This window comes from Hyla sarda, chromosome 5 (assembly GCF_029499605.1).
Source record: "Hyla sarda isolate aHylSar1 chromosome 5, aHylSar1.hap1, whole genome shotgun sequence".
In the NCBI taxonomy this organism is placed as follows: domain Eukaryota; kingdom Metazoa; phylum Chordata; class Amphibia; order Anura; family Hylidae; genus Hyla; species Hyla sarda.
Window position 1 is genome coordinate 95,184,012 of NC_079193.1, and position 17,485 is coordinate 95,201,496.

Genomic DNA, 17,485 nt, shown 5'->3' on the forward strand with positions numbered 1-17,485 from the left:
CCACAGACTAGTATGAGGGCTTGTTTTTTGCGCGACCAGTTTTCCTTTGTAATGACATCACTCATTATATCATAAAATGTATGGCGCAACCAAAAAACACTATTTTTGTGGGGAAATTAAAACGAAAAACGCAATTTTGCTAATTTTGGAAGGTTTTGCTTTCACGCCGTACAATTTATGGTAAAAATGACATGTGTTCTTTATTCTGAGGGTCAATACGATTAAAATGATACCCATTATTATATACTTTTATATTATTGTTGCGCTTAAAAAAAATCACAAACTTTTTAACCAAATTAGTACGTTTATAATCCCTTTATTTTGATGACCTCTAACTTTTTTATTTTTCCGTATAAGCGGCGGTATGAGGGCTCATTTTTTGCGCCATGATCTGTACTTTTTTTTGATACCACATTTGCATATAAAAAACTTTTAATACATTTTTTATAATTTTTTTTTAATAAAATGTATTAAAAAAGTAGGAATTTTGGACATTTTTTATTTTTTTTCGTTCACGCCGTTCACCGTACGGGATCATTAACATTTTATTTTAATAGTTCGGACATTTACGCACGCGGCGACACCAAATATGTCTATAAAAAATGTTTTTTACGCTTTTTGGGGGTAAAATAGGAAAAACCGGACGTTTTACTTTTTTATTGGGGGAGGGGATTTTTCACTTTTTTTTTATTTTTACATTTTTTTACATTTTTTTTTACACTTGAATAGTCCCCATAGGGGACTATTCATAGCAATACCATGATTGCTAATACTGATCTGTTCTATGTATAGGACATAGAACAGATCAGTATTATCGGTCATCTCCTGCTCTGGTCTGCTCGATCACAGACCAGAGCAGGAGACGCCGGGAGCCGCACGGAGGAAGGAGAGGGGACCTCCGTGCGGTGACATGAATGATCGGATCCCCGCAGCAGCGCTGCGGGCGATCCGATCGTTCATTTAAATCGCGAACTGCCGCAGATGCCGGGATCTGTATTGATCCCGGCACCTGAGGGGTTAATGGCGGACGCCCGCGAGATCGCGGGCGTCGGCCATTGCCGGCGGGTCCTTGGCTGCGATCAGCAGCCGGGATCAGCCGCGCATGACACGGGCATCGCTCCGATGCCCGCGGTTATGCTTAGGACGTAAATGTACGTCCTGGTGCGTTAAGTACCGCCTCACCAGGACGTACATTTACGTCCTGCGTCCTTAAGGGGTTAAGGCCAAAATGGGCTGAGTCCTTAAGGGGTTAAAGAAGAAGTTGCAGGTCTGTGAGAGCCAGAAATCTTGCTTGTTTGTAGGGGATCAAAACTTATTTTTCACCATAATTTGCTAATAAATTCTTTAAAAATCAGACAATGTGATTTTATGGATTATTTCTTTTTCTCATTATGTCTCTCATAGTTGAGGTATACCTATGATGAAAATTACAGGCCTCTCTCATCTTTTTAAGTGGGAGAAATTGGAGGCGCATGCTTGCAGCTCACCGAGGCGGTCGCATCTGATGTGAGCTCCTGAGTGCCGGCTGCAGCAATAAGCCACTTTCAGGGCCGCTCCATGGCTCCTTAGCACCGGAACACCTACCCGGTACACTATGGCCCTCATTTACTATTCTAAACCCGACTTCTTCTGTCGGGTTTTTTTGTCGCATCTTTGTCTGCGCCATGTCGCAGACATCGTGCGCCAGTCTGCGACACAATGCAACATTTTTTCCCGACGGACCCGATGTGGATTCTCCCAAACCCGAAAAAGGGGCATAACCCGACATTTCTGAGCTTTCCCACGTATTTATAAAGGTTTCCAACCCGAATTTGTTGAATTGTTGTGGATTTTTTTCCGACAACTCAGAGGAGTTGGAAACCAAAACCTACAAAACCCAGTGCGACAAACAGGATGCGACATAATAATAAATACCAGGGGAAAAAAGCAGTCGGGTAAGAAAGCAACATAGACTTACAACCCGATTTTCTAAGTAAATGAGGGCCTATGAGTGTCTCCCGGTCCGCAAAAACGAAAATCCAGCCGCTTTCACAGGGTTTATCCCAATCTATTCCAGACATCTTCAGGGCTGGAACTAAATCAGAGATGTCCGCCGCGAGCTCCCTCGTGACGGAGGAGAACTCTGAGGAGGAGCACCAGCCCCAGCCTGCTGAACTGACACCAACAGACATGTTTCGCAATATTCAAGCGCTTTTCAAGCAGGAATTAGTGCAAGCGGTGACAACATTTACTGCACACATCCAGGAATTAACACAGAGGGTGGCAGACGCGGAATCTAAAATTGATGACCTGGTGGATGTCGTTGAAACGGACCGCCAGGATATTGATGGACAGGCCCATAAGCTGGAGGCCCTGGAATTTAAGATGGAAGATCTTGAGAATTGGTCCAGGAGGGCTAATCTACAATTGAGAGAGACTATGAGAGACCTGACTAGGGTACTTATTGATCTCTTTTATGAACTGGCCCCTCACCTAGAGCCGGAATTGTTATGCTTTGATAGGATACATAGAGCCGTAGTCAAGCCTAAAAACACGGGCCTCCCTAGGGATGTTATCCCTAAATTGCATTATCCAGAGGTCGTGATGTCCTGCTACTAGCTGCTAGAGACCTGCCAACCCTGCCGGGCTTGCTACCTTCAGCTAAATTGTTCTCTGATCCCCATCATTATACATCTACAAAGCTGTCAGTGACACGAGGGCGCAGCTAGATGCCTTACTCTCCTGTGAAGTGGAAAAGGTAGTCCGATGGACGAATGCCATGTACTACCGTTATGCAAATAAGCCTGACCGCCTATTAGCGTCCATGCTAAGCAATACGGCATCTTTTAAGAAAGTACATTCACTGCAGATACGCCCTGGGGTGCGCACTTCTAATCCTGATTGTATATACTCAGCTTTCACTCCTTTTATTCCTCCCCATACTCTGCACCTTCACAGTCTTCTCCTTCTGATACTACCATCTCCTCTTACCTTTCCTCTGTCCCTCTACCCACCTTGGAACCTCACGCCAGAACCTCGCTGGTACAAGTGAGTAGAGCAGAGAACCTTCAGCTCCCTGCGACACAGTAGGTTGTGCATGACCCCGTCTGAACCAAGGAAACTCTAAACTAAACTGATCTAAACTCGCAATCTTGGGCAATACTCGATCTATAGGGACAGAGCTGCATGATGTTCTTTTCTACAGGCGAACTACAAGAACCCTTTATCCTTATATGAATACTTAGGGTCAGCCTTTCTTTACAGCAGCAATCCCGGAACCTGGATCAAGTTGTGACCCATTATCCATTTGTATATATGTACAGGGTGGGCCATTTATATGGATACACCTTAATAAAATGGGAATGGTTGTTGATATTAACTTCCTGTTTGTGGCACATTAGTATATATGAGGGGGAAAACTTTTCAAGATGGGTGGTGACCATAGTGGCCACTTTGAAGTCGGCCATTTTGAATCCAACTTTTGTTTTTTCAATAGGAAGGGGGTCATGTGACACATCAAACATATTGGGAATTTCACAAGAAAAACAATGATGTGCTTGGTTTTAACATAACTTTATTCTTTCATGAGTTATTTACAAGTTTCTGACCACTTATAAAATGTGTTCAATGTGCTGCCCATTGTGTTGGATTGTCAATGCAACCCTCTTCTCCCACTCTTCCCACACTGATAGCAACACCACAGGAGAAATGCTAGCACAGGCTTCCAGTATCCGTAGTTTTAGGTGCTGCAGAATGGGCAAAACAGGACCCTCAGTTTACGCAGAAGATTTTGTTCAGTGATGAGGCAAACTTTTATGTGAATGGTGAAGTTAACAATAACAAACAAAACCACCGCTATTGGTCTGACACTAACCCACATTGGATAGATCCCTCCAAGACTGTTGGAACACAAAAATTGATGGTATGGTGAAGAATATGGGGTACAAAGATAGTGGGGCCATTCTTCATCAATGGAAACCTCAAGGCCACTGGATATGTGAAATTGCTACATGATGATGTGTTTCCCTCTTTATGCACTGAAGCTGGCACGTTCCCTGAGTTTTTCCAGCAAGATGGTGCACCCCCACATTATGGGTGTCAGGTCCGAGCATTTCTAGATGAACAGTTTCCTGGAAAGTGGATTGGTCATAGTGGGCCAGTTGAATGGCCCCCAAGGTCTCCCGATCTGACCCCTTTAGACTTTTATCTTTGGGGTCATCTGAAGGCAATTGTCTATGCTGTGAAGATGTGAGATGTGCAGCACCTGAAACTACGGATACTGGAAGCCTGTGCTAGCATTTCTCCTGCGGTTTTGCTATCAGTGTGTGAAGAGTGGGAGAAGAGGGTTGCATTGACAATCCAACACAATGGGCAGCACATTGAACACATTTTATAAGTGGTCAGAAACTTGTAAATAACTCATGAAAGAATAAAGTTACATTAAAACTAAGCACATCATTGTTTTTCTTGTGAAATTCCCAATAAGTTTGATGTGTCACAAGACCCTCTTCCTATTGAAAGAACAAAAGTTGGATTCAAAATGGCCGACTTCAAAATGGCCACCATGGTCACCACCCATCTTGAAAAGTTTCCCCCCTCACATATACTAATGTGCCACAAACAGGAAGTTAATATCACCAACCATTCCCATTTTATTAACCCCTTAAGGACGCAGGACGTAAATGTACGTCCTGGTGAGGCGGTACTTAACGCACCAGGACGTACATTTAAGTCCTAAGCATAACCTCGGGCATCGGAGCGATGCCCGTGTCATGCGCGGCTGATCCCGGCTGCTGATCGCAGCCAGGGACCCGCCGGCAATGGCCGACGCCCGCGATCTCGCGGGCGTCCGCCATTAACCCCTCAGGTGCCGGGATCAATACAGATCCCGGCATCTGCGGCAGTTCGCGATTTAAATGAACGATCGGATCGCCCGCAGGGCTGCTGCGGGGATCCGATCATTCATAACGCCGCACGGAGGTCCCCTCACCTTCCTCCGTGCGGCTCCCGGCGTCTCCTGCTCTGGTCTGTGATCGAGCAGACCAGAGCAGGAGATGACCGATAATACTGATCTGTTCTATGTCCTATACATAGAACAGATCAGTATTAGCAATCATGGTATTGCTATGAATAGTCCCCTATGGGGACTATTCAAGTGTAAAAAAAATGTAAAAAAATGTAAAAGTAAAAGTAAAAAAAAAAGTGAAAAATCCCCTCCCCCAATAAAAAAGTAAAACGTCCGTTTTTTCCTATTTTACCCCCAAAAAGCGTAAAAAACATTTTTTATAGACATATTTGGTATCGCCGCGTGCGTAAATGTCCGAACTATTAAAATAAAATGTTAATGATCCCATACGGTGAACGGCGTGAACGAAAAAAAATAAAAAAAGTCCAAAATTCCTACTTTTTTAATACATTTTATTAAAAAAAATTATAAAAAATGTATTAAAAGTTTTTTATATGCAAATGTGGTATCAAAAAAAAGTACAGATCATGGCGCAAAAAATTAGCCCCCATACCGCCACTTATACGGAAAAATAAAAAAGTTAGAGGTCATCAAAATAAAGGGATTATAAACGTACTAATTTGGTTAAAAAATTTGTGATTTTTTTTAAGCGCAACAATAATATAAAAGTATATAATAATGGGTATCATTTTAATCGTATTGACCCTCAGAATAAAGAACACATGTCATTTTTACCATAAATTGTACGGCGTGAAAACAAAACCTTCCAAAATTAGCAAAATTGCGTTTTTCGTTTTAATTTCCCCACAAAAATAGTGTTTTTTGGTTGCGCCATACATTTTATGATATAATGAGTGATGTCATTACAAAGGAAAACTGGTCACGCAAAAAACAAACCCTCATACTAGTCTGTGGATGAAAATATAAAAGAGTTATGATTTTTAGAAGGCGAGGAGGAAAAAATGAAAACGTAAAAATTAAATTGTCTGAGTCCTTAAGGCCAAAATGGGCTGAGTCCTTAAGGGGTTAAGGTGAATCCATATAAATGGCCCACCCTGTATATTATTCCCAAGTTCAACCAGGGAATTGAAGGGAAGGGTGTAAGGGGAATGTTGGTTTATAATTCTGCATAAGCATTAATGTTATTTTAATCAGAGTACCAATCAGAGTACCAATCATTGACCACCACTCTCTGGGAACGATCCATGAGCCAGTGTTCAATCCAGTTACAAAATAAAATTTCCAAATGCAAAGACCTTAACTTACCTGTCAGACGTCTATGAGGGACAGTATCAAACGCTTTAGCAAAATCCAGAAACACTATATCCACAGCCATTCCTCTGTCAAGGCTTCTACTCACCTCTTCATAAAAGCAAATTAGATTGGTTTGACAACTTCTATCCTTAGTAAACCCCTGCTGGCTATCACTTATAATACAATTAACCCCTATGTATTCCTGTATGTAATCCCTTATAAGTCCTTCAAACAATTTACCCACAATGCACGTTAGACTTACCGGTCTATAATTGCCTGGCGAAGACCTAGAGCCCTTCTTGAAGATTGGTACCACATTCGCCTTGCGCCAGTCCCTTGGCACAATACCAGACACCAGAGAATCTCTAAATATCATGAACAAGGGTACAGATATTACTGAACTTACCTCTCTAAGAACTCTTGGGTGTAGTCCATCTGGCCCTGGAGATTTGCTTACATTTATATCACTTAACTTACCTTGTACCATCTCTACATTAAGCCAGTTCAGTACATTACATGATGTGTTACCAGCACTGACCTGGCCAATGTCAGCTCCTTCTTCTTCCCTAGTATATACAGAACTAAAGAGCCCATTCAGTAGCTCCGCCTTCTCTTGATCGCCCGTGACAACCTCCCCATTATCATTATTAAGGGGTCCTACATGCTCTGTCCTTGTTTTTTTTGTATTTATATATCTAAAAAAATATTTAGGATTAGTTTTGCTTTCTTTGTCCACCTGTCTCTCATTTTTGAAATGCTTCAGCAGGCATCCAGGGCAAACGCCGAGGGGGGCCATGTAGGCCCCCCATGTCGGCGATCGCCACAAATCGCTAGGGAAATCGTCCCTGCGATCTGCGGCGATACTGGGCTGATCGGGTCTCTGGGACCCGACCGCCTGGTAATTTTGCATGATCCCGGCTGTCACAGACAGCCAGGACCATGCTAAAGTATAGGAGCAAGGTGGCAAGCCTGCCACCTCCTCCTATCCCCTGCGATCCGTCGGTTAGTTAACTGACCAATCGCAGGGGGGGGGGGGGGGGCGGTTACTTCCTCCCGCCCTGCCCGGCCCCTGGATGTCCGGAGAGGACGGGAGGAAGACCGGAGGACGCAGCGGGGGATGGGGGAGTGCTGGGGACCGGCCCGGTACTTACCTCGTCTCTGAAGACCCGGATCCCGGCGATGAAGACGGCGACAGGTTGGTTCCTCTTCAGCCACGGTCGGGCCCTTTACAGCAATGCACATCGCCGTAAAGCGACATGCATTGCTGTAATGGGACCCTGTATACTACAACTCCCAGCATGCCCAGACAGCCCTTGGCGTCTAGGCATGCTGGGAGTTGCAGTTTTGCAACATCTGGAGGTCCACAGTTTGGAGACCACTGTGCCCTTCCAGATGTTGCAAAACTACACATCCTCAGCATGCCCTTACTGTCCAGGCATGCTGGGAGTTGTAGTTCTGTAACATCTGGCCCTTCAGATGTTGCAGAACTACAACTCCCAGCATGCCTGGACAGTTTTGGCATACTGGGAGTTGTAGTTTTGGAACATCTGGAGGGTTACAGCTTGGACACCACTACACAGTGGTCCCCAAACTGTTCTCCTCCAGCTGTTGCGTAACCACTACTCCCAATATGCCCTTCGGCTGCCTGGGCATGCTGGGAGTTGTGGTTTTGCAACAACTGGAGGCACACTGGTTGGGAAACATTGTCTGTTTCCTAACTCAGTGTTTCCCAACCCGTGTGCCTCCAGCTGTTGCAAAACTATAACTACCAGCATGCACTGATAGACCGTGCATGCTGGGAGTTGTAGTTTTGCAACAGCTGGAGGTTCCCCCTCCCCCCCCTGTGAATGTACAGGGTACATTCACATGGGCAGGGGGCTTACAGTGAGTATCAGGCTGCAAGTTTGCGATGCAGCAAATTTTGCGCGGCAGCTCAAACTCGCAGCGGGAAACTCGCTGTAATCTCCCGCCCGTGGGACTGTACCCTAAAAACACTACACTACCACAAAATAAAATAAGTAAAAAACACTACATATACACGTACCCCTACACAGCCCCCCTCCCCAATAAAAATGAAAAACGTCTGATACGCCACTGTGTCCAAGCATGCTGGGAGTTTTGCAACAGCTGGAGGCACCCTGTTTGGGAATCGCTGGCGTAGAATACCCCTATGCAAATCCCTAATTCAGGCCTCAAATGCGCATGGCACTCTCACTTCGGAGCCCTGTCGTCTTTCAAGGCAACAGTTTAGGGCCACATATGGGGTATCGCCGTATTCGGGAGAAATTGCCTAACAAATTTTGGGGCGCTTTTTCTCCTTTCACCCCTTATGAAAAGGGGAAGTTGGGGTCTACACCAGCATGTTAGTGTAAAAAAAAATTTTTACACTAACATGCTGGTGTTGCCCTATACTTTTCATTTTGACAAGAGGTAAAAGGGAAAAAAGCCCCCCAAAATTTGTAATGCAGTTTCTCCTGACTACGGAGATACCCCATATGTGGGCGCAAAGTGCTCTGGGGGCGCACAACAAGGCCCAGAAGGGAGAGTGTACCATGTACATTTGAGGTGATTTGCACAGGGGTGGCTGATTGTTACAGCGGTTTTGACAAACGCAAAAAAAAAAAAAAAAAACACATGTGACCCCATTTTGGAAACTATACCCCTCACGGAATGTAATGAGGGGTGCAGTGAAAATTTACACCCAACTGGTGTCTGACAGATCTTTGGAAAAATGGGCTGTGCAAATTAAAAATTTTGTACAGCCCACTGTTCCAAAGATCTGACAGACACCAGTGAGGGTAAATGCTCACTGTACCCCTTGTTACGTTCCTCAAGGGGTCTAGTTTCCAAAATGGTATGCCATGTGGAGGTTATTTTGCTGTCCTGGCACCATAGGGGCTTCCTAAATGCGACATGCCCCCCAAGCAAAATTTGCTCTCAAAAAGCCAAATATGACTCCTTCTCTTCTTAGCATTGTAGTTCGCCCTTAGTGCACTTCAGGTCAACTTATGGGGTACCTCCATACTCAGAAGAGATGGGGTTACAAATTTTGGGGGTATTTTCTGCTATTAACCCTTGCATAAATGTGAAATTTGGGGGGGAAACACACATTTTAGTGATTTTTTTTTTTTTTTTTACGTATGCAAAAGTCGTGAAACCCCTGTGGGGTATTAAGGCTCACTTAATTCCTTGTTACGTTCCTCAAGGGGTCTAGTTTCCAAAATGGTATTCCATGTGGGCTTTTTTTTGCTGTTCTGGCACCATAGGGGCTTCCTAAATGCGACATGCCCCCGAGCAAAATTTGCTCTCAAAAAGCCAAATATGACTCCTTCTCTTCTGAACATTGTAGTTCGCCCGTAGTGCACTTCAGGTCAACTTATGGGGTACCTCCATACTCAGAAGAGATGGGGTTACAAATTTTGGGGGGTATTTTCTGCTATTAACCCTTGCAAAAATGTGAAATTTGGGGGGAAACACACATTTTAGTGAAAAATGTTTTTTATTTTTTTTTACATATGCAAAACTCGTGAAACACCTGTGGGGTATTAAGGCTCACTTAATTCCTTGTTACGTTCCTCAAGGGGTCTAGTTTCCAAAATGGTATGGCATGTGGTTTTTTTTTTTGCTGTTCTGGCACCATAGGGGCTTTCTAAATGCAACATGCCTCCCAAAAACCATTTCTGAAAAACGTACTCTCCAAAATCCCCTTGTCGCTCCTTCGCTTCTGAGCCCTCTACTGCACCCGCCGAACACTTCACATAGACATTTGAGGTATGTGCTTACTCGAGAGAAATTGAGCTACAAATACAAGTTAAAATGTTCTCCTTTTACCCCTTGTAAAAATTCAAAAATTGGGTCTACAAGAAAATGCGAGTGTAAAAAATGAAGATTGTGAATTTTCTCCTTCACTTTGCTGCTATTCCTGTGAAACACCTAAAGGGTTAAAATGCTGACTGAATGTCATTTTGAATACTTTGTGGGGTGCAGTTTTTATAATGGGGTCATTTATGGGGTATTTTTAATATGAAGACCCTTCAAATCCACTTCAAACCTGAACTGGTCCCTGAAAAATAGTGAGTTTGAAAATTTTGTGAAAAATTGGAAAATTGCTGCTGAACTTTGAAGCCCTCTGGTGTCTTCCAAAAGTAAAAACTTGTCAATTTTATGATTCAAACATAAAGTAGACATATTGTATATGTGAATAAAATAAAAAAATATTTGGAATATCCATTTTCCTTACAAGCAGAGAGCTTCAAAGTTAGAAAAATGCTAAATTTTCTAATTTTTCATCAAATTTTGGTATTTTTCACCAAGAAAGGATGCAAGATACCACACAATTTTACCACTATGTTAAAGTAGAATATGTCACGAAAAAACTATCTCGGAATCAGAATGATAACTAAAAGCATTCCAGAGTTATTAATGTTTAAAGTGACAGTGGTCAGATGTTCAAAAAATGGCCGGGTCCTAAGGTGTAAAATGGCTGGGTACTTAAGGGGTTAAAAATGTCCCATTTACCTTCTGTATCAGTGTTTGACAACACCTCCCCCCAGTCTATTTCCTGTAGTGCAGCTCTCAGCCCAGGGAAATTTGCCTTTTTAAAGTTATATATTTTTGCCTTCCCCGTCTGTCTTTGTTTTCTACACTTTAAATCAAAAGTAACTATATTGTAGTCGCTATTACCTCCCTGATGACTCCAGTTTAAGTACTGGCAGAAATGCGTCGGCGATCTATTTGGTTGGGAGTAATTGTTGTACAGGAGGCACGGTTGGGCTGGCAGGGCCAAGCAGAGCCCACCTTAGCCATCCACCACACAACATTATAACCCCTTCTCCACTTCTACCATACTTGCACAATCCATTTTTTTCTCCAGGATTAGTGCCCTCCTCTTTTCTCTGGTGTTGAGAGAATACTATTTTCTGACTTATTAGCTGGCCACTCCCTGTCCACCCTGGCTGTGTAATGCCAACACCTCGCTATACCTGCTAGAGCAGAGCAGCAGAATCCCGTTGAATTAAATGGGACTCTGCTGCAGCGGAAATTCTGTGCGGACATTCCAAGCAGAAGTCTGCACAGAATTTCCACTGTGTGATTGTGGCCTAAGGCCAGATTCACACTGCAGAATTGCTGTACTGAATTCTGCATGAGAATTATACATGAATTTATAGCCAATACACTTCAATAGGATTCTGCTGTCCCATTCACACAACAGAATTTCTACTGCAGAATTTCCGTTGTAGGAATTCCATTGAAGTGATTTGGCTATAAATGATGCAGAATTTTCATGCAGAATTCCATGCAGACTTCAGTGCAAAAATTCTGCCATGTGAACCCGGCCTAATGGTATTGTTCACATGTCGCAGATTTTCTGCGGATTTTCCCAATTAAATTCAATAGTGAAGTCAGAATCTGTAGCAAATCCGCAGCAATTATGTGTACATGGGCATATTCACATGTTGCAGAAACACTCCGGTCTCATTGTAGATTTTTAGTTTAAAGTTAACTGTACCATGTGTGAACATGCCCTTAGGTTACATTTACATGCCACATTTTTTGACTTTGGAATTTTTGCCATTTTTTTACGTTTGGCCAAATACTTGGACAACAGCAGAGAATGAATGAATAAGGGGAGAACAGAATTATAATAAACTTCCAAGTTTTTTGACTGTGAACTCAGAAAGCCTTGTAGAGTTGACAAGTGCGCCCCCTAGTTTAGAGTTATCGGGAGCACGATATAAGCTATAGGGCCCCTCCGGGTGACACGGTCCCTTTAAGCTCCACTTGTCATGTCGGCCCCTCTAGGAGATTTCCAGGACGAGCAGAGCCCGATCCCTCCAGCCTGTGCAGCGACCTGACAGCAGCTCTAAGGAGGAAGGACTGGGAAGAAGAAGGAGGAGGGGGAGGGGGAGGCAGGGGAGGCGGTGATGTGCTCCAGCTGCCTCCCTGCTGGGGGATCGGCTGTAGATCTCGTCACCTCGCCCAGGGATCTGTGCACCGGAGGAGGGTACAGGGCATTCTTCTCCCCGGGCAGGCTCCAGGGCTCCTGCAATGTCCGAGGCGGCTGCAGACGGAGGCTCGGTGGTGGGCAGTGCTGCACCCCAAGGTTCTCCGGCCGCGGTGGTAGCGGCAGCAGCGGCGACTACGGTTGCAGCCGGAGGAGCAGCCCGGGGAGCGGAGAGTCCGACTGTGGGAGGTGCTGGGGCTGCACCGCTAAGGATCGCGGCCAAGAAGGGGCAGCACCGCTCAGCTCCCCGGGTCAAGAAACTGGAGAAACTCGGAGTGTACTCCGCCTGTAAGGTAACGTGTGAGGAGGAGAGTGTGACAGTGACAACAACGAGGAGGAGTGTGTGACAGTGACAACAACGAGGAGGAGTGTGTGACAGTGACAACTACGAGGAGGAGTGTGTGACAGTGACAACAACGAGGAGGAGGAGAGTGTGACAGTGACAACACTGAGGAGGAGAGTGTGACAGTGACAACACTGAGGAGGAGAGTGTGACAGTGACAACACTGAGGAGGAGAGTGTGACAGTGACAACACAGAGAGGAGGAGAGTGTGACAGTGACAACAACGAGGAGGAGGAGAGTGTGACAGTGACAACACTGAGTGGAGGAGAGTGTGACAGTGACAACACTGAGGAGGAGGAGAGTGTGACAGTGACAACACTGAGGAGGAGAGTGTGACAGTGACAACACTGAGGAGGAGGAGAGTGTGACAGTGACAACACTGAGGAGGAGGAGAGTGTGACAGTGACAACACTGAGGAGGAGAGTGTGACAGTGACAACAACGAGGAGGAGGAGAGTGTGACAGTGACAACAACGAGGAGGAGGAGAGTGTGACAGTGACAACAGTGAGGAGGAGAGTGTGACAGTGACAACACTGAGAGGAGGAGAGTTTGACAGTGACAACAACGAGGAGGAGTGTGTGACAGTGACAACACTGAGAGGAGGAGAGTGTGACAGTGACAACACAGAGGAGGAGAGTGTGTGACAGTGACAACACTGAGAGGAGGAGTGTGTGACAGTGACAACACAGAGAGGAGGAGAGTGTGACAGTGACAACAATGAGAGGATGAGTGTGTGACAGTGACAACACTGAGAGGAGAGTGTGACAGTGACAACAATGAGAGGAGGAGTGTGTGACAGTGACAACACTGAGAGGAGGAGAGTGTGACAGTGACAACACAGAGGAGGAGAGTGTGGGACAATGACAACAACGAGGAGGAGAGTGTGTAACAGTGACAACAACAAGGAGGAGAGTGTGACAGTGACAATACTGAGAGGAGGAGAGTGTGACAGTGACAACACTAAGGAGGAGAGTGTGACAGTGACAACACTGAGGAGGAGAGTGTGACAGTAACAACAACGAGGAGGAGTGTGTGACAGTGACAACAACGAGGAGGAGAGTGTGACAGTGACAACACTGAGGAGGAGAGTGTGACAGTGACAACACTGAGAGGAGGAGAGGGTGACAGTGACAACAACGAGGAGGAGGAGACTGTGACAGTGACAACACTGAGGAGGAGAGTGTGACAGTGACAACAACGAGGAGGAGAGTGTGACAGTGACAACACTGAGAGGAGGAGAGTGTGTGACAGTGACAACACTAAAGAGGAGAGTGTGACAGTGACAACACTGAGAGGAGGAGAGTGTGACAGTGACAACACTGAGAGGAGGAGAGTGTGACAGTAACAACAACGAGGAGGAGTGTGTGACAGTGACAACAACGAGGAGGAGAGTGTGACAGTGACAACACTGAGGAGGAGAGTGTGACAGTGACAACACTGAGAGGAGGAGAGGGTGACAGTGACAACAACGAGGAGGAGGAGACTGTGACAGTGACAACACTGAGGAGGAGAGTGTGACAGTGACAACAACGAGGAGGAGAGTGTGACAGTGACAACACTGAGAGGAGGAGAGTGTGTGACAGTGACAACACTAAAGAGGAGAGTGTGACAGTGACAACACTGAGAGGAGGAGAGTGTGACAGTGACAACACTGAGAGGAGGAGAGTGTGACAGTGACAACACTGAGAGGAGGAGAGTGTGACAGTGACAACACTGAGAGGAGGAGAGTGTGTGACAGTGACAACACTAAGGAGGAGAGTGTGACAGTGACAACACTGAGAGGAGGAGAGTGTGACAGTGACAACACTGAGAGGAGGAGAGTGTGTGACAGTGACAACACTAAGGAGGAGAGTATGACAGTGACAACACTGAGAGGAGGAGAGTGTGACAGTGACAACACTGAGAGGAGGAGAGTGTGACAATGACAACACTGAGGAGGAGTGTGTGACAGTGACAACATTGAGGAGGAGGTTGTGACAGTGACAACACTGAGGAGGAGTGTGTGACAGTGACAACACTGAGGAGGAGTATGTGACAGTGACAACACTGAGGAGGAGTGTGTGACAGTGACAACACTGAGGAGGAGTGTGTGACAGTGACAACACTGAGGAGGAGTGTGTGACAGTGACAACACTGAGGAGGAGTGTGTGACAGTGACAACAGTGAGGAGGAGAGTGTGACAGTGACAACACTGAGGAGGAGCAGTGTTTTTTCAGGACAAAATACCTCCAGACATGGCGCTTCTCCCAAGTAGTGTTACATTTATTGGATAAAACTTCATACAGGATGTAGTATGCACTGGTCGGCACATTTCGGCTCGGACTGAGCCCTTTCTCAAGTTGTGCATGGTATAAATAATGTGTGGCTCTTATTATATACTCGTGAGCAGGTACACAGGAAAAACTTCTGGGGGCAGAATTGCGCGGGAATTACTTACACTCAGCCCACGGCTTCAGTGCTGGGTGTAGTAACATGGCGATTTCAGTGTTAAAAAAATGTCCGTTCAGTTAAACATAGTAAAAAGTCATAAGCATTATCAAAAGGATATATTGCGGATGCTGTGCGCACGGCAGACTTGGGCGTTCACACGGAGTGATTCAAGAGGAATTTACTCGAGTAATGCCTCTTGAATTCTCCTCTCCAAATTAATGCCCATCTCCTCTGCCCATAGACTTCAATGTTATTTCCGCTGTCCTGTTCACACTGCGGAAATTCTGCTAGCAGAATTCCGACACTGAATTCCATTCCGCTTGAAGAATGAGCATGTTCATTCTTCAAGCGGAATCCGCCAGCAGAAATCAATAGAAGTCAATGGTAAAAAAAAATTCCGCCCGACATTCACTTCTTTCTCTCCCATTTCCGCGTGCAATTCCGCTCAAATTGCGCGCGAATTTTGCGCGAAAATAAAATAATTTTTTCTGGCCGGAAATTTTTCGGCATGACTTACTCTTGATTTACTACATGTGAACGCACCCTTAAGGGTGTGTTCACACTGCAGAATCTCCCCTTGCTGAATTGCGCAAGCAGAGATTCCGCCACACGGCCACCGCCGAGGTTGCTTCGGCGCTAGGGCCGCGGGACACTGAGCTGTCACCATTGAAGGCTATGCAGTGCTCGCGGAATACGCGCAAAGAATGAACATGTTCTTTCTTTACGCGGAACAATTTCAGCGGCGAAATTGACCGCCGCGGAAATTCCGCAGTGTGAACGGGTCTTGCGGAGACCCATTTACACTAATGTTAAGTTCACACTCTGGAATTCCGTTCGCGGAGATCCGCTCGTGGAATTCCGCGGGAATTCCGTAGTGTGAACGCACCCTTAGTGTTACAGACAACTGCTGAAGACAACCTCTGCAGGGAACGGGGCTTCTCCGCAGCTGTATGCAGAATTCCAGAAGGTTTCTGCCTCAAGATGTTACAGTGTTCAGGGGGAATTTTCAGGGGGAACTGTTACAAGTACAGGTATCCGCCATGAAGGGGGAGCGCTGATGTAACATATTTAGATTTTTGTTGCGAGGGGAGCGCTAGTCACGTTATAGTTCGGAGTGCTAGAGAACAGCTGGTATATAATTATTAACCGCTATAAATCTTGTGCCATAGATGATAGTAATAATTCTTCAGTTATATTGTGTATATTCATAGGTTCATTGTAGATTGTATTGAATGACAGTTTGGGTAACTGTAGATGGTAATAGTTGATTAGTGACTGGTTATGAATAATTTCATGATGCATAATAGGTTGGTTTACTACAACTCATCCCGAAATTATGAGAACATGTATTTAATGTTTTTTTTAAAGCTAGTATCCTACAACTCCTCTCGACTTTGTAAAAGCAAGTGTTATGGGGACAGTACTTTCACTTAATATTTCTACCAATTGGACGATCACCTACAAAGCTTCAGATGGAGACCACTAGGCACTTATGTTTTCTTTCAGTTGATAATAGTTTCGGAAATTGCATTGAGGCCCTCCGGGGATAAAGTGCCCATTTTATATATCCAGAAGACCTCCCGTTTCTTCAGTTGCTCAAATCTGTTGGAGGCAGTTTCTGGGATATGATCATCACTTGGAAGGGTCATTTTTCATCTGGATGTTTTAGGACAGAGTGTTTTGAAAAGCCATGTAGCTGGAATCCATTTCTGACATTTTGCCTGTTTATTAATCCTACATCGTAGGGGTTGTACTGTACTCCCAATGTACTGTTGGCCACAGCAGCAATCCAAAAGGTAGATTATATAGGATGTGGCGCATGATAGTCAATGTTTTAATGAAAACAAATTCTTATTGGAAAAGGAGGAGAAGGTGGTTACTCCATGACGGATTTCTTTACAGCAGTTGCAGCGCGGATTCCCACATTTAAAACTGCCTTTGATGTTTCCCACTGGTTTGTTCTTTTTATGTTGCTTGAGTTGGCTTGGCACCAACATTTTTTTTAGGGTTGGTGCCTTTCTGAAAGTAACTATTGGAACTGGTGGAATGACTTCCTTCAGGTATGGGTCTCTTTGTAAGACATGCCAATTGTCCCTGAGGATGGTCTTGATATCCTTGGGTGATTTATTATATACAGTAATGAAATTGCACTGGCAAACTATTTGTTTGTAGACTTCTTTTTTGCTGCCAGACATTCTTGTTGTGTGTGGTTTTTTGCTTTTTTGTATGTGTTTGATACCAAGGATTTGGTATACCCTTTTGCATTAAACTGCTTTTTAATTTTGCTTGCTTGCTGTTTGAACATGTTTCCCTCCGTGCAGTTTTTTCTAATTTGTTTCAGTTGGCTATATGGTATATTTTTAATCCACTTGTTATAGTGTCCACTTTTATAGGTAGCTGTTAGAATCTACTGTTTTCAGAAAAGTAGATGTGATGAACTTGGCTTCGTGTGAAATGCAAAGATCCAAAAATTCAGTTTGCGTTTCACTAGTTGTCATACTGAACATAA

At 44.8% G+C, this 17,485-nt stretch overlaps 1 protein-coding gene across 3 annotated transcripts in view; it reads left to right on the top strand.

The window, feature by feature from the left end:
• The first annotated feature begins 12,092 nt into the window (after nt 1-12,092).
• Nucleotides 12,093-17,485, top strand: part of KAT2B (lysine acetyltransferase 2B) — a 128,599-nt gene continuing 123,206 nt past the window's right edge. Inside the window, exon 1 of one of the 3 annotated variants that reach the window (XM_056519961.1) lies at nt 12,093-12,496. In XM_056519961.1, coding sequence (XP_056375936.1) covers nt 12,248-12,496 — 249 coding nt within the window. In that variant the 5' untranslated portion in view covers nt 12,093-12,247. The remainder of the gene's footprint in view (nt 12,497-17,485) is intronic. The other 2 variants (XM_056519960.1, XM_056519962.1) reach the window with 2 other exon arrangements.